The sequence below is a fragment of the Boleophthalmus pectinirostris genome, unplaced genomic scaffold (genome assembly GCF_026225935.1).
Source record: "Boleophthalmus pectinirostris isolate CB_2022bp ecotype Guang Dong unplaced genomic scaffold, ASM2622593v1 HiC_scaffold_9, whole genome shotgun sequence".
In the NCBI taxonomy this organism is placed as follows: Eukaryota; Metazoa; Chordata; class Actinopteri; order Gobiiformes; family Gobiidae; genus Boleophthalmus; species Boleophthalmus pectinirostris.
This window is the reverse complement of record NW_026571541.1, coordinates 16,292,867-16,319,047: the sequence shown is the minus strand read 5'-3', so window position 1 is coordinate 16,319,047 and position 26,181 is coordinate 16,292,867. Positions and strand designations below refer to the sequence as shown.

The 26,181-nt window shown below is 39.9% G+C and overlaps 3 protein-coding genes and 1 long non-coding RNA gene across 6 annotated transcripts; 2 read left to right on the top strand and 2 right to left on the bottom strand.

The window, feature by feature from the left end:
• Positions 1-3,708, bottom strand: c18h3orf33 (c18h3orf33 homolog (H. sapiens)). 2 transcript variants are annotated; one of them, XR_008633772.1, is made up of 6 exons: positions 3,218-3,708; positions 2,918-2,977; positions 2,551-2,710; positions 2,142-2,302; positions 851-2,018; positions 1-232 (listed from the first exon to the last, which is right to left on the bottom strand). XR_008633772.1 is itself a non-coding variant. In XM_020928735.2 (6 exons), the coding sequence occupies exons 1-5, from the start codon at positions 3,362-3,364 to the stop codon at positions 1,764-1,766; spliced, it is 783 nt and encodes a 260-aa protein (XP_020784394.1). In that variant the 5' UTR covers positions 3,365-3,708; the 3' UTR covers positions 1-232; positions 1,740-1,763. The 2 variants fall into 2 exon arrangements, 1 of the variants encoding a protein (XP_020784394.1); XM_020928735.2 differs by having other exon boundaries at positions 1,740-2,018.
• Positions 3,709-3,803: 95 nt separating this feature from the next.
• On the top strand, positions 3,804-18,577 carry LOC110163533 (mediator of RNA polymerase II transcription subunit 13-like). 2 transcript variants are annotated; one of them, XM_055166763.1, is made up of 30 exons: positions 3,804-4,764; positions 5,282-5,516; positions 5,717-5,885; positions 7,662-7,807; positions 7,892-8,089; positions 8,357-8,539; positions 8,621-8,777; positions 8,869-8,976; positions 9,060-9,764; positions 9,842-10,058; positions 10,162-10,189; positions 10,273-10,391; positions 10,488-10,578; positions 10,651-10,847; positions 10,932-11,122; positions 11,210-12,090; positions 12,186-12,350; positions 12,422-12,645; positions 12,743-12,938; positions 13,029-13,392; positions 13,494-13,710; positions 14,000-14,191; positions 14,266-14,489; positions 14,567-14,709; positions 14,787-14,945; positions 15,026-15,205; positions 15,293-15,438; positions 16,906-17,070; positions 17,531-17,631; positions 17,706-18,577. In XM_055166763.1, exons 1-30 carry the CDS (start codon positions 4,699-4,701, stop codon positions 17,836-17,838), a joined length of 6,300 nt encoding a protein of 2,099 aa, XP_055022738.1. In that variant the 5' UTR covers positions 3,804-4,698; the 3' UTR covers positions 17,839-18,577. The 2 variants fall into 2 exon arrangements, with proteins under 2 accessions (XP_055022738.1, XP_055022737.1); XM_055166762.1 differs by having other exon boundaries at positions 12,183-12,350.
• Positions 18,578-19,223: 646 nt separating this feature from the next.
• LOC129412639 (uncharacterized) lies at positions 19,224-21,441 on the top strand. Its single transcript, XR_008633773.1, has 5 exons — positions 19,224-20,034; positions 20,130-20,234; positions 20,313-20,381; positions 20,512-20,587; positions 20,648-21,441. It is a non-coding gene; the product is annotated as an uncharacterized LOC129412639 (long non-coding RNA).
• Positions 21,390-25,052, bottom strand: zgc:112083 (uncharacterized protein LOC550461 homolog). The gene is made up of 10 exons (XM_020928647.2): positions 24,942-25,052; positions 24,462-24,657; positions 24,145-24,371; positions 23,953-24,070; positions 23,695-23,847; positions 23,545-23,619; positions 23,338-23,458; positions 23,079-23,217; positions 22,357-22,481; positions 21,390-22,153 (listed from the first exon to the last, which is right to left on the bottom strand). Exons 2-10 carry the CDS (start codon positions 24,607-24,609, stop codon positions 21,733-21,735), a joined length of 1,527 nt encoding a protein of 508 aa, XP_020784306.1. The 5' UTR covers positions 24,610-24,657; positions 24,942-25,052; the 3' UTR covers positions 21,390-21,732.
• Between the last annotated feature and the right edge of the window lie 1,129 nt (positions 25,053-26,181).

The window sequence follows — 26,181 nt, the reverse complement described above, 5'->3', positions numbered from 1 at the left end:
CTTCTTTTTACTTTTCTTTTTTGATTTGTGCTGTCCTCATAAAGGTTTGTCAATCTTGCCAAAAATGTCCTCCCATAGTAAGTCCATAGCAACTCAGAAAGTAGTGGTAGAGATTTACTTCCAGCCAGAGAGTGTCCCAACAACAACTTCACTGGCGTGGGCAAGCAGTGCATCCAGCAAGGTCCCCTTTCAAATAACCACCACTGCTGGGATACCAGGATCACCAGAAAACCTGGAATGGATTCAAACAGAGGAACAGACAAAGAGCAAGTCAAGCCAGAAGGGTTCATATTGAAAATTAAAATATCTTACTTATACACTAGCATAAGAAGAGGTGAGTTGGTACTTGTTATTGTTTTAATGAGTAAAGAGTAAAGAGAAGTAAAAAGAAATGTAAAATGATTTTATGCATATTTGTGCATTTTTGGCAGCAAAAACTGCTGTTACAAGTAAATATAGTTTTAATGGTGGGTAATGAATAAATGCAATAGCATACATAGCATGCACAGGATGTTTTCAAACAGTACTTTTTTTTTTTTTTTTTTTTATCAAAGTCTATTTAGGGATATCCCCACTGCAGTGTGATATTTACTTTAGCCATGGCTTTGCTCCTACTCCTCCCTCACTGACAGTTCAAAGTCTGGCAGCAACAGCCCTCATGAAATGCACCTTACAATTTAAACTGGCTCACCAATCACAGCCCTGCAGAGGCCGTAACAGTCACTATAACATTTGCACAACAAAAGGGTGACTAGCTGATTCATCAACCCCCCTTTCTCCTCTCCCTTTCCCTTCCAGTGTGACTCCTCCTCTGCCCCCTTTGTGTCCAAACCCAAAATCCCCTTCTTACCCTGGTGACCCTCCTCCCCTCTGTGCTAATCTCTGTTTTGCCCATTGGGAGGACTGGCTGGGGAACTAGCTCAGCCTGCACCCCAAAAGGGCTCATCGGGAACACGCTAACATGGACCACTAGCTTCTCTTCTCGTCTGTGAAGACCAAAAAAAAATTTATTAATTAATTTCTACTCAAAAAAATGACATGTTTACTGTACTGATAAACCCTGCAAACATTAACATAATGACATGGCTTAGGCCCTGGTTCAGGAGGAAATTTGACAGTGCTGATAATAAATATAACTTCGTTTATAATAACACATTATTTAATTAGGCATATATTAAGATGTAATAAAAATAGGTACATAAATGAAGATGCTTTAATTAAAAAAAAAAGTCATCTAATTTATCTGGGACCTTAATGGTTCCATTGTATCAGTAAACAACCCACCAACAGAAGGTCTCAAAGTGACTTTGCATTTCACACCTGTTGATATAACAGTAGGACTGTACAATTAATTAAATTGAAATTGAAAGTCATTTTATTTGCTTTAATAAGATATAATAAAAATTGTGGCTGTTCAAGATGATAATCAAATATTGTAATTTTTGTTTGTTCTTTTGTCCAGCCCCAAGCAACGATGATGTCATTGTGGGCAAAGAGACCCCCCCCCCCCTTGATGGGCTAAGTGAATATCCAAAAAAAAAACACCAATAGAACATTATAGTAAGTATAGTAATTTAGTGAATGAAATTATGTTTTTGACAGACTTGGCATAATTGTGTTTCTTGGTGCATGGTCAGTTGTTTTAAAATGTCAAAAGAGTGATCAATGGAAATATTTAGTTTAATCTTTGGATGAATGTACAGCATGGATAGTTTAAGAGTCGAAATGTCTTTGCATACTTCATCTTAACTCGATTAGTCCCCTCACATCTTGGTTAAAACTCTCCAGATCAGACTGAAGATTTTGTTCTCCCTCAAAGTTTTCTTTGCTCGTTCCCAGAGGCTGTCCTCCTTCCACAGGCCCCGGCTCTTTCTTTCAGCTTTGACCTCTGCCCTGTGCAGTCGCCTGTTCAGTCGCCAGTAAAGCCGGGAGTCAGGAAGAAGCCCTATGATGGGAGCAGTGCGGGCCAAACCCTGTCTGAGGAGCTCCTCGTTGATACAGTAGGTCCACAGCACCCCCTGGTGGATAAAGAGAAATTAAATTAATTTGTGCAAGGTAATTTTTTGTAACTTGTATTCTGTGAAATACTGTTATTATTATATTTTGAGATATTCCCTGAATATGCTACTGCTATGTTGTACCTTGTTTTGGGACACAAGGCAATAAAGTATGTCATCCTCTTGGCTGATTAATTTAATCCAAACCATTTTAGCAGGAAGCAAGTTCTCTTGTAGCCATTGCCTTCCTTCTGGAGTGAGCTCTACTCCAGCAAGATGTACCTGCAATGAACTTGGAGACATATCTGTAATAAAAAAAAAAAATATATATATATATATATATATATATATATATATATATATATAATATACATACATATGTATAGAGAGAGAGAGAGAGAGAGAGAGACAGACAGACAGACAGACAGACAGACATATAAATGAAATTGACATCAAGCCTTTTCCTTAGGATAAAATGAGTTTGAAAATTTAGTATAGTGACAAGTTACACAAATAAATGCTATAGTCATGATATATAATAGAAACCTCTTACTATGCTTTTTGTGAAGCAATGAAGAGATGACAGGCAAATAGATTGGGACATGCTCCACTGCAAGACCTTTCTCTGTAACTGAATGGACCTTCACATGGAGAGTGACATTCCTCTCCACAAACCGCAGAGGAATCTGAGAAGCTGCATGAAACTTGGTCATCTGTGGAGGTAAAAACAAAACCGCATGTGTGTAACCTGATCATTTTTATCATAAAGATTTATTTAATGTAAAAGAATGTATATAAAGAATAATAATAGTAAAATAAAATTAAAAATAGAGACAATATGATATTGCTCATCACTGACCTGACTACCATCAATATTCTTAAAAACATAGGAGTTGAATTGATTTGATTTGAGCTCTTACCAGTTTTATACTTCTGGCAATTATAATCACGCCAGCCAACGCTAACCCAGTGCTTAAATTCTGAGGAGAGAAGTAAGTTGATTATGAAATTACCAATATGACAGTGATAAACTAAAGGACAAATATCGGTGTAGTTATTGGTCAACTTATAGCCTACTGAGCAGGCTTTTTACAAAAAACAAAAGGAGGACAGTTAAAAAACTTGTACTGTGAATGTGATTTGTGAAAATGACAGGTGTCAAAGCATGTAGCCATATAATGTAGAAATGATTTTAATAAATGCATGTGCATAAGACATACCCGTACAACAGTTAAATGATCGTCTGCAAACTGAGATATTAAGGAGACGATGTTGCTGGATGACGGCTTTGCTTCATGTCTTTGTTGTCTGTCAGTCCTACCGTCTCCAGTATCTTTTCTTGCTAACGACTCTGGCGGTGGCGGCATGTTGTTGACATTCTGGGTGCATCCGTGGCCCGCCCCCAATGGGACGGACTAAGATTCTCCAGCCTGAAGTCTCCGCCCTGTGGCTCACTATGGACATGGCACTGATCAAAGTAAAGTAAAATCTGAAATATTGTACTTACTTGCAGTATTAATTCTGAGCGTATCAAATAGCATTTACTCGTTACTTTGATCCACAGATTAGCAAAACTCTGTCTGCATACATAAAGGCTACGTTCAAAGTCGTAAAATATAAATCATCGCTTCTGTCTGAGCGGTATTGTGAATGCATTTTAAACCATCAGGGGAATCAGAATTTTATTTTATTCATCCCCAATATTTAAAGTGTTGCAAACATAGTTTGTGTGGAGTAGAAAGCCATAGTTAGATTTAGTTCACACTTCACAGGAACATGTTTAGAAACAGAGATCACTTCATTGACCACAGAAAGTATGACAGATGCAGTGGAGCTTTCATCTTGTAAACTGTGAAGTCATGGAGCTACTTGAAGCCGGATGACGCCCCCATTACCACAAATTGGCCAATAGGAGTTGAGAGGCAGAGTTGTCCTCCTGGCCGCCATTAAAGAATTCAATCCATGAACTGAAATAATGGAAATCTGCAGGAGCTATGGATCACTGAGAGAAGCGTAAACGATGAGTAACCCTACGAATCTAGAACATCTACCGTTTTACTTGTTTTACTATGTCTGAGTGATGTGATGATTTTAGAAGGAAGGAGGGCGGTGTAGCTAATTGTTTTATTTAGCTAGCAGCTAGCGCTGGAGCTCTGGTATGTTAGCTTCTGTGCTAACTGGCTAAAGCTCAGGGGGAGGGGAGAGTTCCTCTGCTTTGAAATTGTTTCAGACCAGCTAGCTTGCAATAGCATTAGCGCTAGAGGGGCACACGATTTGGGGGTAAAGTTTTTAGTTTTGGGGGTCATATTTTATCGTGATTACCGTTTCTTATTATTGTAATCAATTATTAGATTGTTCTGAACCAGTGATAATTGGATTTCTGATTTGACGTTATGTAGTAGTAGCGGTAGGCTTGTGGCTATCCAGATCAGACAATACATTTCAAACAGGATTGATGAACAGCTAGAAGCTCATAGTTGACGCTATCAGAGCCTGTTAGCTTAGCCACAAGGCTAGCATAGGCTAGCACCGGCTAGAAGTTGTCTATATAAACAGCGCTAGCTTTAGCACCGAAGTTGGTCAGCGCTTCAACTGGAAACTCATACTAAACAGTGCTTTAACGCCAAATAACGGGACCAGTCATTGCCCTCGATGGTGATTGAAACGATGGACTTAAAGAATCCAGCAACGCAGTGAAAGGATGACTTCGTGCTTTGTACCAAACGGGGCCAGTTTGGAGGACTGCCACTCCAACCTCTTCTGCCTGGTAAGTCTCTGCTAGCGTTAGCTCTCACACTCAGGCCAGAAAGCCATTTTGGCTAATCAGGCAACAAGCTTTATAACGTCAGTGCATACTGGCGTAAAGGCACTGGGCCTTCAACTTGCAAACAGTGATCTATCCAACTTTCAAATCATGAAGGAATATACTATTACGTATTTTGACGTAAAGTCCAAAATGACGACTTGTCTATCTATTTTCTGTTGATACATGACACTGTAATGTAGTAATAAGCAATGCATTACTGTGGATTCTGCTAAATCAGTGTCAGTCTGGGTCTTGTAGTATGCATTTGCTCCACAGGCCCGTCTGATTGTTGTCAAAGACTCAAATTACTACAATATCTTGATAATTGTACAATTTCTTTACAATGTCTGTGTTATTTTTGATGCTTCATTTGAACATAATTTATGACAACAAACACATGGCAGTGCAGTTATACAGTAACTACTGTTTTACCTTTTATTTCTTCCCATTCATACAATGTTTCTTTACTGTAACAAAGGCTGATTTGACCGGAATAAAATGGAGACGCTTTGTGTGGCAAGGACCCACATCTTCACCCATCCTATTCCCTGTGACTGAAGAGGATCCCATCCTGTGCAGCTTCAGCGCATGCCTGGCTGCAGATGTCTTGAGTGTGTGGAGAAGACATCACACTCCTGGCCGCAGAGAGCTCTGGTTGTTCTGGTGGGGGGATGACCCCAGTTTTGCTGAACTTATTCACAATGAGCTCTCAAGTAAGTGCAGGCTGCCTTCACAGTGACTGACTAAAGTAAACTCTGTTAAATAAATGGGAACAAAGTATTTCTTTGCTCTGGGAGTAAAATAATTTGGTTTTATTGAAAAAATAGTACTGAATGAATGTTTTACCTTTTGTATTTTTGTTGTTAAATATCCGAAATGTCTTTATGTGTAATAAACTGGTATTTGGCTCTAGGTGAAGAAGATGGTGAGTGGGAGAGTGGCCTGTCCTATGAGTGTCGTACACTCCTGTTTAAAGCCATCCACAACCTGTTGGAGCGCTGTCTCATGAATCGGGGTTTCGTGCGCATAGGCAAGTGGTTTGTGAAGCCGTACCAGAAAGACGAGAAGACGCTCAATAAAAGGTATCTCATTTTAGACTATATAAAATTATATTTTATTATAAAATAATTGCTCTCAATTTTGTTTTTTATAAATGCTCATGTATGCTTTAGTCCACATTTACTATGACTATGTATTTATAAAGCTCTCACAGGCTAATAATGTATTTGCTCTGTATATTTGGTACAAATGAATAAATGTTGGCCCCAGTACTCAAGGTTTGCTCCTCAATCTTTAACACAGAAATTATCTAAGTTTTAAAAAATTAATAATGTTAAAGACTGTAGCAGATCATTCTTTGATTAGATGCAATTTTATAACATGGCATTGATTTGAGTCTAAGAATATTCAAATGTGAGTCTAATGAATGCTATGTTGGTGCGACATTTACTGTTGTGATGATGGGAGTTGGTCTGTTTGCTGTGTTGGCCCCCTTCTAACCAGAAAGTTGTAGTATTAACATTTTATTTTGAAATGACATCATTTGCAGTAAAATTGTCTTAGCACTGTCACCAATAATGGAACATAAATGGGATGGGCTTTGTCTAAGGGTGCATTCACGCTTGCGCTCACCACATCAGCATTTTTTGAAGTTATAACTATTGCTGCTGTATGGGTTGGAAAATACAACTTTCCGAGTGGAAGTGGCTGAGAAATGGGAATTCTGGAAGTTGTGAATGGCAGTGTTTCATTGGTTTGAATCCCAACTTGAGTTTACAACAATTGTGATGCAATTTAACATGATTTGAGTAATGTGAAATTAAGGCTTTACAGAACCACTGGAATACATTTTGCACATATAAGACCATGACATGAACCCATAAAAGTGGGCCAGAACCGAGCCAGGATTACATCTGGACTAAGATGGGCTCAAACCAGGGCAATGTGCCTTTGATTGGGAATGTTCTATTTGTTACAGGCCAATGTCTTGCATACCTCTTGTATAATTTGGAAATCCATAACCTTATTTTAATGGCCAAGTTTCCTTTGCCCCTTCAGTTGACATACTTGTTGTTCAGCCCTTTAACTCAGATCTTTGTGGCACATTTAATAGTTGTCTAATTGCTATTAAGATGGTAGATGGTAATATGCCTCTCTCCAATGTTTGCATGTTTAAAAGAAGCAGTACAATTAACAGTGGAGTTGGCTCATTCCTGTTTGGCTGGTAAACAGGGTAGTCTTTTGAAAAATGCTGAGTCTGCATTGTGGTTTTACAGCAACCATGTCAACAAGTACTATTTTAGTACATTTAGCAGTCCACTATTACAGAAGTAGTAAAGGTGGTTATTTTATTTGGAAGTTATCATTCATATTTGCCTATTATAGTGAAGGCTGGACAGAATTATTATTTAATATTGTGTCGTTCAAAGTATCAAAAGGGATTACTGCACTATTTATTTAGTTTATTTGGACTGGGAATCACAGGATCTCTCACGATTCAATAGAATACACAATACATGGCTCACAATAAGATAATATCCCAATATGGCAATTCATACAATATGTTTCGCAGGATAGTATACAAGAAGAAATGCACATTTACAAAAGCATTTCTCTGTTAAACCATTATATTTAGATTCCATTTATGAAATGCACACAACTTAATAACCAAAATGTTGAATATGCAGGTGGATCTCCCATCCCACTGCAAACCAGGTCCAATAGTTTCCATTAGTTGTAGACTACATGTGAAAAGAACATGGTATTGCTGCTTAAAGCTGTTTTATAATTCTGCATGTAATAAGCTCTCAGAATAGCCAGTCAAGTGTGTTGGCAATAATATATTTTTTCTTTGTCAGTGAGCACCTATCCTGCGCATTTACCTTCTTCGTGCATGGTGACAGCAATGTATGCACAAGTGTGGAGATAGCTCAACATCAGCCCCTTCAGCAGCTGAGTGAGGAGCATCTCAGCCTTGCACAGCAGAGCTCCAGTCCAATGCAAGGTTGGAGCACTGTTTAATCCTCTTTTTTTTGGAAATTTATTGTTGTGTACACATTTGCATGATGGCTCTTACTTTGTCTTGCAGTCATCCTAAGTCCATATGGTTTAAATGGGACCCTTACTGGCCAAGCATTCAAGATGTCAGACCATCCCACTCAAAAGCTCATTGAAGAGTGGAGGCAGTTTTATCCCATTGGTCCCAATCCCAAGGATCTTCAAGAGGAGAAGATGGAAGACACAGACTGGGAGGATGACTCTCTGGCTGCTGTTGAGGTCCTGGTTGGTAAGTGGAACCATACACTTAAGCATTGTGTTTTCTGTTGTAACGGAAGTTTTTACTGGTGGTGTAGGTTTTGTTTTTTTAAATAGTTTTAGACAGATGAGGCTTAAGTGTCTTCCATTGATTAACAGAGCACTGTGTTTATTTTTTTTTGTAAGTGACAAAAGTATATACAGCACGTATAGCATCTTCAGACATTACAAATTACAATTTTTATGAGAAAATTGCACACAAATTCTTATTTGTGTAATGACGGATTTTCTTTTATAGCTGGTGTACGGATGGTCTATCCTGCATGTCTGGTGCTCCTGCCTCTCTCGGACCTCCCCGTGGTTGTTCCCCAGGCCTCGTCGAACACCTCACCCATGTGTGGTGGTCAGGCTGTACACAGAGACCCCTCCATGTCATCGGTTACTCTAACACCCCCAACTTCACCGGAGGAGGCGCATACTAGTGAGTTAATGATTTCCATGCATTTAGTATTATCTTGCACAGTTAAAAACAATCTGACATTGTATGTCTTTTTGTTCACAGATCACCCACCAGCACAGAGGTGGCTGAAACTCTCTTCTTCATCTGATTGCTATAATTCCAACCATAGCCTTCATGGAGGTAAAATACCACGGAGACTTGCCAGCCAGATGGTAGAGTCTGTATGGCAGGAGTACAACATAAGTCGTCCAGGGAGCAAGTAAGTTTTGTTTTGAGCTCAAATTTCCAAACAACTTCTATAAAGCTAGGTGCAAACTGATTGATTGAACTACCGGTAATTATTTAATAAGGAGGAAGTTTCCGACGTTGATCAATGGAACCTGTGAGGAGGAATCTGATAAAACTGCAGTCTGGGATTTTGTTGAGCCCACACGGAAGCCACACTGTAATTGCTCGAGGTTAGTTTGACAGATTTCAAATGAGCAAAAGACAAACCAATGCTGTCATGAGTCAAACTAATATTTATTCATTTTTTTGTTAGACATAAAGGCCAAAAACAACGGTCCAGCAGCACCTCAGGACATCCACCTTCATCCATTCAGCCCAACCAGTCAGCCCCAAAGCATAAACTTGGTGAAAAAATGGAGAAGGGAGAGAAACAGCAGAAGCGTCCACAAACCCCCTTCCATCACCGTAACTCTGTGTGTGACGAGCAGTCCATGGAGCCACAGGCACAGAGGTTGTGTATGAGATCGCAGGTGGAGGGCACATACCCCAGCCTGCATCATGTGGACAATGTGCCCCCAAAAGCCCCCACGCTGCATGCACATGGCCCTCCTGGAGAGTTGGTAGGGTCCCCGCCTCCCCCTCCTCTCAGCCCACATCCATGCGATCCTGTAGAAGGTGACATGACTCCTGGTGATATGAAAAATTCAACGCCCATTCATCAGCCTTTTTACCCGCCATCTGTGGAGCCATGTCTGGTGCCCCAGAAGTGTTCTGACGAGCCTCCTTTGCAAAGCATGTCATTGCCTTTCTCCTTTCCTGCCCCCTACAATGAAACACTAGAACCCACTGTGTTTGTTGGCTCTGCCATAAATCCAAACGAAGATTCCTCCCACAATCCTTGGAAGTATTTCAACTTTCCCCGGAAGAAGGGTACCAACATTCCAACCCCTCAGCTACCTTTAGACAAACTGCGTGATGATGGTAGTGGAGGAACAGAAAGTGTAGTTTCAGTTACAGAGTAAGTACCAAGTTAAAAATAGATCACTTTATATATCTAATAAAATACTGTGCCTAATAAGTGCATGTAAAATACAGGTTGATGTCGACGTCCACACATCGCCTGAAGGTTTCCCAGGAGCTGGTGAAGACATATGCTCAACGGCGAAACAGCCATCTTGCCTCGGTCACTGGAGACGAGGAGCAAGGGGATGAACCAGACCCATACGCTTTTGTGGAAGGAGACGATGAGTTTGTCTTTAATGAGAAAAAAGACAAATCTGGACCCGAGAGAGAAGGGGGCAAGAAACACAAGGTGAGAGTCAGTATGGTCATGAATATATACTTTTATTATAAAGCAATACTGACTTTAGTACTTGCAAAGGAACAGCTAAATCTTGTTTTATTTTTTATTTTAGAATGATGAAGGAAACGGAACAACTGATGGTAAGTTCTCTCCATAAATGCAATTTAATGTACTTGTACATATATTTTAAATTTTCTTGTACTCATATTTGTTTTTATCGCAGACGGTCAGTGTGCATCAGGTAGTAAACCTTCTGTCACAACCAGCCTCATCCATGAGAATGACCTGGCTGTGTCCTACAGTGACCTGGACAAAATCTTCAACTCAGATGATGAGTTAACAGTATGTACATTAAATGTACTGCAAAACACATAACATAACATACAGATTTAAATTAATGTCACATCATCTTAATGAAAATGTCTTTTCTTTGTACAGCCTGGGTCAAAACGTGCAGGCATCATTGCAGATGAGAAATTTGGCTGTAAAGACACTAAAACACCTGCCTCTGACCCTCTGTCGTCCATAAGTAAGCATATTCTGAAGTCTGTTACATAATATGATTTGTAAAGAGTGTGCATTAACATTCACTCCCATTTAGGCTCAGTTGATCTGCATCAGATGTTCCCTACACCACCCTCCCTGGAGCAGCAAGGGTACTCTCCTATGAACTCGGGGAGCAAAGACAGTCTGGAAGCTGGGGCTGGTCTGACACTGTTGGATGGAAGTCAACTTAACAACCATTTCAAGATGGAGGTAGAGGAGGGTTTCTGTAGTCCGAAGCCATCTGAAATAAAGGTCAGACTTCATGCCATCTGCCTACATTTGAGTAAACAGATTATTGTTGTTAACTTATTAAGTTATTCTTTGTTTTCTATGCAGGATTTTTCTTTTGTCTACAAATCGGAAACATGTCAGTCATTCATTGGCTGTTCCATGTATGCTCCACTTAAGACGTTACCTAGCCAGTGTCTGTTACCTATCAAACTGCCAGAAGACTGTGTGTACACGCCTAGTTGGACCATGGGGAAAATGGAACTGATGCCATCAAGTGTTACAGCCCCTAAAGACAGGTAATGGTGATTCTCTGTTTACAGGCAGCTCATTCAAAACTAGATGTAACTCTAATTCGCTCTTTTTTAAATATTTTGTGGGTTTAGTGTGGAGCCAGACTACATCCAGACTTACACACCTCAAACTCAAACACCCTTTGTGTCTAGCAGTGCACCTCCTAGCAACAGTAACCCAGGCATCCTTCCCTCCCCGGCCACACCCCGCTTCTCTGTGCCCACCCCCCGGACACCCAGGACCCCACGCACTCCCCGTGGTGGTCCAGCCAGCGTCCAGGGATCGCTGAAGTACGACAACTCCGACCTATACTCACCCGCGTCCACCCCATCCACCTGTCGCCCACTGAGCTCTGTAGAGCCTGCCACTGTACCTTCTATCCCTGAGGCACACAGTCTGTATGTAACACTTATCCTGTCGGAGTCAGTCATGAACCTCTTCAAAGACTGCAACTTTGACAGCTGCTGCGTGTGTGTCTGTAACATGAACATTCGTGGAGCAGATGTGGGCGTGTACCTCAAAGATAATGGGGAAGCTCAGTACCCCTGTACATGTGGCTTTAGTGCTGTCTCCAACCGACGCTTTGGCCAATCGGCTGGCCTGTTTCTGGAGGATGAATTGGATGTGGTGGGCCGAGGTTCAGATGCTGGTCGGGACACAGAGAGGCGTTTTGAGGAGCTACGGGGGTCCTCCATACACAAGGCCAACAGTCTGAAGGAGAAGCCCCCAGATGAATTAATTCTGTTGCTGCAGGACCAATGCACCAACCCTTTTGCTCCTTTGGCTGGGGTTAATTATTCTCGGCCAATCTCCTCCACAGCATCTTTTCTGAGGGTGGAGGAAAGGGACTGCTATAATGACTGCTACATGGCTTTGGAACATGGTCGGCAGTTTATGGACAATATGTCAGGAGGCAAAGTAGATGAAACGCTAGTAAAAAGCACCTGTCTTCATCAATGGCAAAAATGCAAATGTAAGTACAGTAAATTAATCAAAGTGCTGCGTTGAACACATTGTAATATTTCCAAATTTCAGTATTAATTTGAGGTTTGTTCCCTTCTAAAGCAGCAACGATGAACCAGCTTTTCTCTCAGGATGTCCTGCGGGTGTTGTTGTCTCTGCAGCCTGTACTTCAGGATGCAATCCAGAAGAAAAGAAGTGTACGCTCGTGGGGTGTGCAGGGCCCACTCACCTGGCAACAGTTCCACAAAATGGCTGGAAGAGGCTCATACGGTAAGTACATAGATTTAACTTAATTGGTAAAATGTTTTTATTTGCTTTAATTTTTTATTCTTCTTGGAAAGGTACTGATGAGTCCCCTGAGCCTTTGCCCATTCCCACCTTTTTGGTGGGTTATGAGTATGACTTTGTGGTACTGTCTCCTTTTGGGTTACCCTATTGGGAAAAGCTTATGCTTGATCCCTTTGGCTCCCAGAGAGATGTAGCATACGTTGTCATCTGCCCTGAAAATGAGGCTCTGCTTAGGGGTGCAAAGACCTTCTTTAAAGATCTAAGTGCTATATATGAGGTAAGCATGTGTCTTGATTAAATCTGTGTTTCTACATGTTCCCTAGAATTGTAATTGACAGAAATTATTCACACTGTTTCATACATGCTTTCTTCAGGCATGTCAACTTGGGCAACACAGGCCCATCTGTAAGAGTCACCCAGAGGGCATTCTGAAAGTCGGTCCCACAGAAGACAGAAGCATGACGGAGCAGGCTCTCAGCGACTGGTTTCTCAAGATGGGTGCTAGAGATGGGAACAATGAAGCCTTCAATAGGCTCAAGCTTTTTGCACAAGTGTGCCGCTATGATTTAGGTACTTGTATACAAGTTGAAGCCCATGTACAGTCATTGACATATAAGAAATCAGTCTGATCCTTTTTTTTTTTTTCTCCCTCTTTCTCAGCACCTTACTTGTCACAGCAGTCTCTGGATAGCTCTCTGTTGTCCCAGCGCAGTCCCCCAGTGGCTCCTCCCCCTCCTCAGAGCAACTCTTCCAGCTCCACCTCAGGATCCCAGGGCACCAACACAAGCACTTCCAGCAGCAGCTCTGCCCAGCCCAATCCAGTCAACAGTACCACCCCCTCCTCTACTGGCTCACAGACAATTGGATCAATGGCATCTGCCAAACCAAGCTCCTACTCCCCATTTGGAGCTAGCCTGCAGGGTGGCATATCACAGAACGGACCACAGTCCAATCAGCAAACCTCTGTGACAGACAACGGGTCATCAACTAACCAGACTCCAGGGATTACTGAGGCTCCAGAGAGGTAGGTTAGACAAAGAGGTTATATAATCTAACAATGATGAAGAAATGCTTGTTGCTATGTCTAAAATAGCAGATATCTGAAAGGTGTCCTTCTTTTACCAGCACAATGGAGCGAGATAAAGTGGGAAAGCCCACAGATGGGGACTCCCATGCTGTATCATACCCACCTGCCATCGTGGTGTATATAGTGGACCCCTTCAGCTATGAGGATTCAGACCGAGAGGTCCACTCCAGCACGTACACTTTGGGCCTGTTATGCTGCTACATGGAGATGCTACAGTTACTGCCTCCTCATATCAGAAATGCAGTCTCAGTTCAGGTACATTTTCACCAATGATGCTGATCTGTAATTTAATGATTTGTTTTACCAGGATGAAATGTTGAACTCACCATAACTAAGACTGTTCCACTCTGCCATTAATCTTTTAAACTTTCCATCAAATTATTTATTGCTTTATAAAATATTAGAGATGTACTGCTGCAATCAACAAATGGCCTCAGGATGTACTAGTTTTATTCTCAACAGTTAAAATTCACCACAACATGCACGCTTCTTGATCCATGTGAGTTTAGTTATATTCCTAAATGCATTGTGTGTGTTTTTACAGATTGTCCCATGTCAGTATATGCTTCAGCCTGTACGCAGTGGGGAGCGTCATCTCTACAGCCAGCACCTCAAATCTTTGGCTTTCTCAGTGTTCACACAGTGTCGCAGACCTCTGCCCAACTCTACGAACTTCAAGACCCTCACAGGCTTTGGTCCTGGGCTTGCCATTGACATGGCTCTGAAGAACCCAGAGGTAAAATTAATATTGATATTGAAGTGGCTGAAGTTAAGCGTTGTCACTTCATCAAAAGCATTTTCTTTGAACAGAGACCAGAGTGTCAACGCTTGTACACGCCACCCTTTATTCTGGCTCCAATTAAAGACAAGCAGACCGAATTGGGGGAAACGTTTGGAGAGGCCTCTCAGAAATACAATGTCTTGTTTGTTGGTTACTGTTTGTCTCACGACCAGCGCTGGCTGCTGGCCTCCTGCACTGACCAACATGGAGAACTGCTGGAGACCTGTGTCATTAGCATTGATGTCCCGAATAGGTATGTAGTCATGTGAACTAATGCTTTTACATGACTTTTTCCTTTGAAATAACATGTAACATGTTTTTTGTACTCAGGGCTCGTCGGAAAAAAGGCTCTGCCCGGCGACTGGGCTTGCAGAAGCTCTGGGACTGGTGTCTGGGTCTTGTGCAAGTGACATCATTGCCTTGGAGGGTTGTGATTGGACGACTTGGCAGAATGGGTCATGGAGAACTGAGAGGTGTGGTGGTTAAATACTGTTTAATATTGAGCTGTCACTTTTAACTTGGACTTATCTGTTTTCATCTTGTCTTAAAGACTGGAGTATTCTGCTTAGTAGAAGAAATCTGCAGTCCCTCAGTAAACGTCTGAAAGAAACATGTCGAATGTGTGGCATCTCTGCCTCGGACACTCCCAGCATCCTTAGTGCCTGTTTGGTTGCTATGGAGCCACAGGGTTCCTTTGTAATTATGCCAGGTATATAAAATTAAGAAAATGCCTTATAATTTCATCTGTCTTGTGAATTCCTTAAAAACCAGAGTGTGTGTTGTCTTTAGATTCAGTTTCGACAGGTTCTGTGTTTGGCCGCAGCACCACTCTCAACATGCAGACATCGCAGCTGAGCACTCCTCAGGACACTTCCTGTACACACATTCTAGTGTTCCCAACCTCAGCCATGGTGCAAGTCAACACTAACACCACTGAGCCCATCGACATTAACTTTAACCCCATAAATGGTATGTTTTGAAATGCATTCAAATACTTGTGAAGAAAGTTGTTAAGAAGTAATCATCACAATGTATTATTGTGCTGTGTTATTGCAGATGGATCGGACGGGATGGGTTTCTTTGACCTGTTTGATAATGATATGGTGGATCAAGACCTCATCAACATACTTCCAAACTCTCCCACCACCTCTCCTGTCCATTCTCCGGGCTCGCACTACCATCAAGGTGGTGACGGCAGCAAGGTCAGTGCTTTAAACAGTCAGCAATCACATGAAAAAATTCTGTAGCCTTGTTCAAAAATCAGTTCTATATGCTATATCAAGGATATATCAGTAGTATTAGTTTATTCAATTTTATATTATTTACAGATGTAAAGATCTAGAGTAAAGGTCTAGGTCTCAAGTAAGCCTGTCAGATCTTTGTGACATGTATGTGTTTTCTTCATTGAGTACATACAGCCACTTTTTTTTACTTTTAGAACTTGATTGCATTTACATTGAGCAATGACACATTTCCTAAATCCACAGTACATTTCAAGCATAAATTCATATCCCCTTTGAAAGCCAGTGTATTCACTTAAAGCTAGGGTACCAGGTTTTAAAGCGTGAAAGAAGGTTAAGGAATATAAGTTTTACATGGCTCCAACATATTCTTAGCTCTCACAACAGTGTAGTTGGCTATGAGTACAGGTAATGGGCATTGTAAAAAAATAAGCAAATACATTTTTCAAGTGTTTACAGGTATACATTTTTCAGGCAGTATGACTTTTCAGGGTCTATGAATTGTTTGTCTCATGGATGGAGGATATTGCCTGGAATGTTCAACAGTATGGCATTAAACCCTAACCTGGCTCAAACCAAACTGAAGTGTAGCACTCTAATGTATAGAACTCAATTCAATCTGGGATGGCTCTCCCTGAAAGCAAAAAACATGGAATATCATGATGACTATTTGAATCTGATTGTGTTACAATAGCGGAACAAGACGAAAAATCTATCTTTTGTTAAATACAGTTGAGAGAGCTGCACAGATATCTTACCTGTCCACAAATGCATAAAGCACTTGCCTTCACCTTCACTACCTGCTACCTGTTTTTCTATAAATAAAATGGTCTATATTGATGTTAAAATTGGCTGAAGTACGTCTTGTCAGCGTCACCATGTTTGTTTTGGTTCACTTGAGCTCTTCGCCTTTGCTGCTCTGTGAATGGTGTGCCAACCACCTGTCTGGCCATATCGCACCAGTGGAGGCATGCAAAGATGGATTCTTATTCTTCAAATATCACGAGAATCAATCTTGCTGTTCAAGATTATTTAAACCAATCTATTTTATATTTATTATTTATTCATCTACATGTCTTCTTAGACCTTAAAAATGCCTTGAAAAACATGAATTCGTAATGTCAGAGTGGCTATATCTCAACAGATCTGACCTGTGACTTCTTTCAGCTGGGTTACTTGCTTGTTCCTTATTGGTGGTGCACCGCTTTTTCAGATGACATAGCAGGGTAGACCACTGTTACAAAACTGGAGAAAATATGTGCAATTAAATTTCTTTGTGTAGACAGAAAGTGCTGCTTCATGGGGGAAAAAATATAAATGTATGCATTTACAAGGAAGAAGTCTGGTGCCACAGCTTTAGTTCTTTTAAATAGGTATAATTATTGGACATTTTCTTACAGTATTTATTATTATTTTATTGTTCTGTAGGGTCAAAGTGCAGACCGAATGGAGTCTCATGAAGAGGCTCTGAACATCTTGCAGCAGCCCATGGCTCTGGGCTACTTTGTTTCTACAGCCAAAGCTGGACCTCTGCCAGACTGGTTCTGGGCTGCCTGTCCTGAAGCCAAGGACCAGTGTCCGCTCTTTCTCAAGGTACTACTTAAACTACCTCAAACATACAATACAGCAAGTTAGTTAACTAACTGTTCACTTGATCTTGACATAGTCTACCAAGTGCTCTTTGAGATGGTGGGCACAATAGCATTTCATGAAGAAAAGAGAAATCCAATGCACATCTGATTTTTGACGTATTATAACTTTAATGTCAAAAAACGACACGTTTCCATTTATTTAAATATTTATTACCACATTGACAGTTTTTCAGGGCAGCCAACATTTAAACATTAAATCAACCATTCTGAGAAAACATATTAGTAAAATAAAACCATGGGCTCTACGCTTATGAACATGTACGTGCTATAATGATGTGAAATTATAATTTTTTAGTAGATGTAGATGTCTTGAGTACAATATTTACAGATCCTTATGTTTTAATAAATGTCATTTGTAACACACAAAATCCGTGAATGTAATGGGGCTCTTGTTTCTACAGGCTTCTTTGCACCTGCATGTGTCATCTGTCCAGTCAGATGAGCTGCTGCACAGTAAACACTCCCATCCTCTGGACTCAAGTCATACCTCGGATGTGCTCAGGTAAACCTTTTATATTAAAAAACAACTAGTATTTAATGAAGACTGATAATGCAAATAATTGTTTCTGTTACCAGATTTGTTCTGGAGCATTACAACGCCCTCTCGTGGTTGACATGTGACCCTGCCACTCAAGACCGCCGCTCTTGTCTGCCTGTTCACTTTGTGGTGCTCACACAAATGTACAACTTTATCATGAACATGCTCTGAAGCAGCATCAGGCAGAGGAGGTCTGATTGGACGCGCTCTCAGTGAAAACTAATGATGCTGAAACACTCTGCAGAGGGATGTGCGGAAAGCACACTCTCCATACTCGAGGAGAACTCACCAATCAGATGCCAAGGATCCATTTTAACTATTTGGATGATCAAGGGACGTTTCATAAAGGAGAATAAATTTTTATCGACTGTAGATTGCAATCTATGAAATTTTATCTTATGAAATGCCTGCATATATTATTTATTCTAAGTTTTTAAATGTGGAATTTTTAATGCTTAATATCTTTTATATATAAATATATATTACAAATCCTAGAGGGTGTGTACATCTCACTGTAAAGGAATTGGTTTGAAAAGTGTAATTTTCTCAGTAACATCATGGAAAAACTTTGTTGAAAGTGAACTTGCTGTAGATTGCTTTTAGAATCTTATTTTTTTCAAAGGGGTGCTGACCTTTTTATTGCCATGCTGTAAAAAAATGAAGTACGGTGGTTTGGGCATTGAAGTCCCACCCAGCGAGTGGATGAGACTTACCTCTGTCTGCTTCAGCTCCAGAGTCTCCTGCACAGTTACTTGATGAGCTCTGAAGAATAATTAAAAGGTACATTGTCAGATGATATATTTTATATAACAGATTTAGGTAATTGTGTGTGTGTATATGTGTACATATAATTGTGTGCCGCTACTGATGGTGCAGCTTCTGTTTTAGGAATAAAGTGCGTCTACCTTAATGTCTTGGCTTAAGTCTTTTTGAGAGACATAATTGACCATTAAAAAATTTATCTCTTCATAATTTTACAGCAAATTGTAAAATGGCATAACGTTACAAAAATCTTAACATTAAAACATGATGCTTCTCTACACAACAGATGCAGTAGAAACAGTAGTGTGTGTTTGGTTTAACAATGCTTAAAACATTTTTAATGACACGGGAGCTCAACATGATTGGTTTGTAAGGCTGGCATGAACCCACGAAGGAGAGAGTGTATGGCATCACGAAGCCTCATCCAATCAGCATTGTATGTTGTAACTAATGGGATCCACTTAGAGCTTAGCCCAATTTGTCTGGGACTGGTCAGGACTCTTGTGGCACTTCAAGCCTTTCAAATTCAATATTTACAATGATTCCCCTTACAGCTCTGATAACTGCATATAGACCTGTAGGGCTCATTTTATAGTCTGTTAAAGAACAATTACATTGTTATTTCAAGCCTGTTGGTTTGTTTCTTTGCAGACTATCACACACATTTATTTAATTATCTAAAGGGTATGAGGTTTAGTGAGCTGATTGGATTACATTAAGGTTTTAGGAGTAGTTAAGTCTTTTTCAGTGCTGGTAAGTAACAAACTGATTTGGTGCAGATGAAGTGTGTTCTTCGTCAGAGGCACTTAACACTGAATACAACCTGTGTAGGACCAGAGCGGTTCACGCAACCATGTAAGTAACAGAACGTATATAAGTAAGTAGTATTTATAATATTATATTATTATTATAACAGTTTGTAACAAGGTAATGCTATATTATTATTGCTTACTGCTTTGAAAATTACAAAAGCATTACATGATAGAAAGATAATTGGATAATACAATATTCCTCTAGCGACATAAAATTATGGTAAAACATCAAACTACTAAGGCGAGTAGACATAACATTTGGTCATAAAGGTTTTTGTTTATGATTTATTTATTATTGAAGTATAATGTAACTAGCTTGGTCCACTGTATAAGATGACCTCACCTCAGGCTTCTGCTCAATCACTTTTGTTTGAGCTCGAAACAGACAGATTAGTTATGAGATTAAGGGATTCCTGTGGCACACTGAACCAATCTTGTCTTTCTAAGAGCAGAGATCCAACCAACGGATTGATGCTGATACTTAAGTGAAAAGGGTCTTCAACTGATTGACAAAAATATAAGCCATTCATATGTCATGTTTAGTGATATGTTTTTATAACTTGCAATCAATACAGCACATTCTTTATTTGTCCTTGGGGCATATGCAGGCACACTGAAGCCACAACGGGTTCAGAAGTAGATAATCTGAGTTAGTAGAAATTTGATTTTTTTTTTTTTTTTTCAGTCGTCAGGTCTGCTTACCTGACCAGCCAGTCCCTTCTACATTCTGTTTGAATCCTAATCTACTCATTTTTGTAAAGTTTTGTCAAAGTGTGAGGTTCTGCCTTGTCAGGTAACACATCCACATAATACAGACTTTATACAGAATACAGAACATTTTCTAATTATAAGGTTCAGTGTCACAAATTTCTTACCTTTTCTTTGTAGATTATTAAGCATTTTTAATTGAGCATAAAGTATTAAGCATAAGGAATTAATTAATTCACAAGCTCCATCCACAAAACAAGTCATACGAAGTCATTCAAATCCTCAGTAAGTAAATTATATATGGCATTTCCACATTATATAATTAGTCAAAATAATAACACTGGAACCCTTAATCACCTGCAGAAGCAGAGCAAATGGGGACCCATGCATGTTTATATAGCATGGCAGATTTATTACAAGGAACAACAAATGGTAAGAATTGTAGTACTCTGTGTGTGTGTGTGTGTGTGTGGGGGGGGGGTTCTGTGTGGCTTCCTCTAAACAAATTCTTTGACAAAATTATCTATTGCTTATTATTTTTTAATTATATTTTTGTTCGTAGAAATCGCCACTTAAATATAAGAGTATGCATCAAGAACTGGCAACAATAAATGACCCTTTTGTACAATGTAATGTAGGTGTGTGATGTTGGACAGATCATTATGAATAATACTAATAGTTACTATTTTTGCATTTAGATACAAACTCACTCACTCTCAAGTCAAAATGCTACAACTGGAGGCAACAGTACAGGCTACAATGGTACAGGAAGTGCCACACAGAGTATCCCAGCACCTTTAAAGACAAGAGGCAAAAGCAAGAAGGACAAGACACTTCTGAGATCTCTGTCAGTAAGGACTTTCTGTCACAAATGATATCAGATTTGAACATGAGAGTTTTTTACTCCAATAGTGGAAGATGGAATAATCCTCTACCGTCCATTCACTAACTAAGTGTAAATCAGATGTTCTGTCACCAGATGCCATCAGTGGATAAATATATACTGCTGGTGAGTTCAGGAACACCTTTTTTCTGCCCCCAAGTTTTCACTCAAGATTTTAAGAAGTCTTTAATTCAAGCATCGGGGGAAACTTCAAAGTGCAGCATTTGTCGATTCTACCAGCCTCATTATGGGCTTATGACAACTACTGGTTTGGGTTTAGAACACTGTCTGCGCAGCCAGTGTATGGATAAATATACATTTATGTGAGAAGTTGTATAATATTAACTTAATAAATATAATGATTGTCTGGATTTTTGGGGACTGGTGAGATCAGTCAACCCTCTCTGAGAATTACTTTACAGTGATATATCTATGTTATAGGTGTAGTAGTGTACACAGTGTCCAACTTCTAACATTTTAGATTATAATGTAATAGAACTACTGCAATTACTTGACCAATTAGTTTAGAAAATACTGAAAACAAATTAATGACAATGTTTCTTTCTATAAAAATTCTATTTAAAACTGTGAACAGGAATATTGAACAATTATCAAATACAAATAAGTACAAATGCAAATATACTAATTAGAATGTCATCTTTTGACTACTGAGTATAAAAAAGCAAATAAAATCAGTTGATAAAATGATAAAGGTTTCAGCATAGGTGTTATGACGTGAACCTGCTTTTCTCTGCAGTAAGTCCAACAAAGTGCAAAAATGACACAGATTCAGATAAAACCATAGTAAAAAACATGAGAGTAAAATAAAAAAAATGTCACTTATAACACTAAGAAAAAAACATTTAAAGTATAATACAAAAATATTGCCGTGAGAAGCTTCTACACCACATCCATCCCCAAACCTCTGGCCACCTCTGTCAGGGCCTGCACAGCTCCAGACGTCCCACCATTGGTGCAGTCGTCCTGGGACAAGTGCCCAAGCTCCTCCTCCTCTAAGTGCGGGACAGTGTTCATGACACAGTACATGGGGGAGTCACAGGGACTGGCCTGAGAGGGTGTGTCCTCCTCCCCTGACAGCTGTGAGGAGTATGAGGAGGAGCAGGATGAAGGAGAGGATGATCCCACGGGAGAACTCTCAGGTGGGACAGAGGACTTCCTGTTACGACTGGTGCTGGCTCTTGGACTTTTGCGTACGTTCTGAGGCTTTTTTGCCATGTTCTTCATAATCTCTTTAGTCACCTCCACAGTCTCATAGCGCACCATATTCACTTTGAGAAAACCATCAATGTCCTTTTTATATCTAAATGAGAGAGGTCAGAGTATACAGTTATTTGCGAAATATAAAAACCCTGTTTTCTGTGTTTACAGGATTTAATAATTCTGGGCTTAATTAAGGACAACTTGCCTATATATTCTTTCTTGGTAGTGTTTTACTAACAATGTTGTAATACTCAGTGTACACTACTGTATTTTACATCATCAGTAAAAATTGTTTGTTCAAACCTGAAGCGAGAATGTCCGGAGGGCCACTTAAGCTCATGTTTCTTGCGCAGGTGCAGTGTGAGGGTGTAACACCAGGAGAAAACCTTATCACAAATATGGCATTTATACTTAGACATACCACCAGCCTGCAACAGAAATTTGTAAGCATATGTAAGCAACCAAGTTTACACAGTCATGATTTACTATAGTGCATTTATGCACAGTAGTACTAGTAAATCATTTTCATGGAAAGGTCTTCCAAAATCTTTGTTAGATATTATTATTATTATAATGCATCCGTTTTACAGAGCACTTTTTTGGACACTCAAAGATGCTTTACAGAGCTTTATTCATTCACTCCATACCCAGTGGTTGTAAACTACTATTGTAGCAACAGCTGCCCTGGGGCAGACTGACGGAAGCGAGGCTGCCAATCTGCACCGTTGGCACCTCCGACCACCACCATCACTCACGCATACACCGCTTTCATACTAGGCAATGAAGAAAAGCCCTGCCTCAGAACACACACAACAACAGTTTTTTACGACTGGTGCCCCACTGTGGCACCTGATTTTCCCAGCGGTCTCCCATCCAAGTACTAACCAGGCCCAGCCCTGCTTAGCTTCTGAGATCTGACAGGATCAGGTTTTGAAAAGCCAATATGGCTTAAATTTAAATATATACTTCCTCTGTACATGGGTTGAAAATTGGATATTGGAGCTTTAACTTTGACAGATACAAACCTCATGGACTCTTTTGAAGTGATGATTCATAGTCTGAAAGGTATGGCAGGCATAGTCACAGCCTTCAACAGTGCACTGATACACTGAACCCTCATTATGGATCTCTGAGTGCTTCTGCAGATCACGCTGGTTTTTAAATCTGTATGTGAAATTATACTACGTATGATTAATTACAATTACTTTAGTAGCACTTAAAAACACCTTGTGTGTTCTTGTTATTCATCTCTATGTGATGCAATTATTTATGGTCAAGATGTACCTTTTGTCACAGAAATCACATGGAAATGGTCGCTCATCACAGTGACGAAACCTGATATGTATTTTCAGGGCTGCGAGAGTGGTGCAGGTCATGTCGCAGAGGGGACATTTCACCTGATTCACTTCACATTAACCCAGAGGAAAGAAGTCAAATTAGTTTTGACCTATGTCGAATTGCCTTGATGTTCAGCAGAATAATTATATTTACCATGTTGGCGGACGTGGTCCCGTAGAAGCCTCTCATTAGAAAAAGCTTTCCCACAATGTTCACACACAAGTGCCTCTAATTGAGTACAAAAGAAAAAGTTAGTGTTATACATAATTCATTCCATTTAAAAGTGTTTTGAAAAATGTCTACCAATTGGCGCAGCCTGTCTGTGGAGGTGGTCAAACAACTTTGTGTTGCTCGAGAACATGCTGCCACAGGTGGGACAAGCCACAAGCTTTTCCTGAGTGTGAGTGCGCACATGCTCCCTAAGACGGTAACGGATCTTGAAGAAAGCATCACAGCCTAAATATAAAAACAACAATACAGATTGAGATGTAATTATCAAGAAGAATACTTCATGTAAATAAAATATGCCTATACAATTAAAATGAGAAAGCCAAGACTTACCTGTCCAGTGGCAGAACAGGGCTAGTTGTTGCTGAGGTTCATTAACAGACTGAGGTTCAGAACTTTCAACATGATTGTCCACATGACGATAAAACCACTCAGGATTATCAAACGAGCTCTGTTCAGCAAAATTAAAAATTGTGTTTAATTGACCATCATCCTGACAACATGCAGACATGTACAAATACGAACATCACAGTGTTCCCATTGACAAACAAATCCTTCCGATCCTTCCGGGATAAGGTTGTTGCTGTGAGTGCTCAGGGTGCAGCTCGGCAAGTCATGCCGTTGCTTTAGCAGTTGTGAACCAGCATATTTGAGTTTACTGTGGTAGTTGTGGAAGTAAGCATGAATCTCCAATTCTCGTGGACTACCCATGGAGAGAAACTCACAACCATCCCACAAGCACGCATACTCATCTGGACACACGTAGAAATGAAGAACTTATTAGGCAAATACAAAATGACCACAACATAGACCTGTGAGAACTGTTAATGAAGGGGGCTTACCCAGCTCTTCCGCTGTATCCTTGTCTCCCAGATAGTCCTTCAAATGCTGGGACATGTGGACACTCAGGTCTTCCATGGTGTAGCCCGTGAAGCCGCATGAAGCCCACCCACACACCACTTCAAACTTCTCCAGTCTTTTAGTGGACATTATGGCGGGAGAGGACTACCTGGCGAGAGGTGACCCCAGCAGGGTCTTCTAAAAAAATGAATACAATTTTAAAACAACAGCTGTAAAACACACAAACTACACCTGATCCTGAAAATACTAATTGTGATGAGTTTTAAAATAAAAAAAGAGCTAAATAAATAATCAGTTTGGTACACTCATTCTTATCTCACAAGAAGCTACGACAGTAATGTTAGGTGAACATGTCATTTTGAAGCCTTCTGTCTTTTTTCTGAACTTTTCTCTAGTATGGAGAAAAATTTGACTGAAAAAGCTAAATTTGACATCGTCCATATTATATTTAAATTTCTTACAAAACCGTTGGAGAGTTAGGAGCTGCCCACTGCGCTCTCACTCTTCCCTCCTTGTGTGGTTTTGTTTACTTCCGACTATAGCGGAAGTGACGATTCATTGCACTGAGCTATCATTGGACCATACTGTCCCCTGCTGGTGGTTTTAATTTCTCCCCTTTCTCAGTTTGACCTGAATTCAATGCAACCTGCAAGTCATCATTCGTTATACGCTCTCTCTGCAAAAACTTCGTCGTATCGTATGACACTACAGTTATTAGACTACAACACTATATTATTTCAAAAAGATTTGCATTGAATCCTCAAAGTCATGTCCCAACCTCTTTCTCACAGTCCCGCAGCTCAGACTCCTTATAATATAAAATTCAATAGGCTGTATTGAAGTCTATTGGATTCTGATAGTGGGCTTTTGTCAATTTTATCTCCAAGCACAATATTTCAAATGTAACTAGAGGCCTAGTTATTTTTATGTAGCCAGCTTTGTGCTATGAAAGCTAGTGATCTGATGCTGCTTTAATCCAACCTTTAACTGTTTAAAGAAGTCCATATTTTACAAGTGTGCAAATTTAAGTATTGCTATTCAAAATATTTGATTTATTAAAGTGTGATGTGCAACAAATATATTTAGGGGAGGATTGCCATAACATTTTTCCATATGCATAATATCCATTAAGCCCTTTTTTTTTTTTTTTTTTTTTTTTTTTTTTTTTTGATGTACAACCTAAAATGTGACAGTTGGTTTAAATGTATCAGGAAAAAGACAACAGCGGCTAACTAGTTGGAGAGATTGTACAGAGTGTATTAACCAGAAGTTTGGTAGACCAGTGTATGCTGTTGTTGTGTCCACAAGCATTACATCTGCCTTGTGTCCACTACAGCGTTGATGAGGCAAAGCGGGTAAAGCCATTCTCCCAGCTGAAAGCTCACAATTCCTGCAATAGCCTTCAACCACGGATAAACTAGGAAATGAATTAATAAGAAATAATGGTACAGTATTCAGACAAATGTAAAGTCTTGACACATTGTTCGGTATTATCATTTTAATTCATCCAACGCAAGCTGAGGATACAAGCACACTACCAGAACATTTGCAGTGATTCAACATTGTCTTACAGTCACTTTAGTTCATTTGGGTCTGACGCCACACACAGCTCACACCAGACAATACATGACATTATATTATAGCACCAGTTTGGACAGGCTGAACATGACCTCCTATCCAAACAAGCTAAATATGGACTTG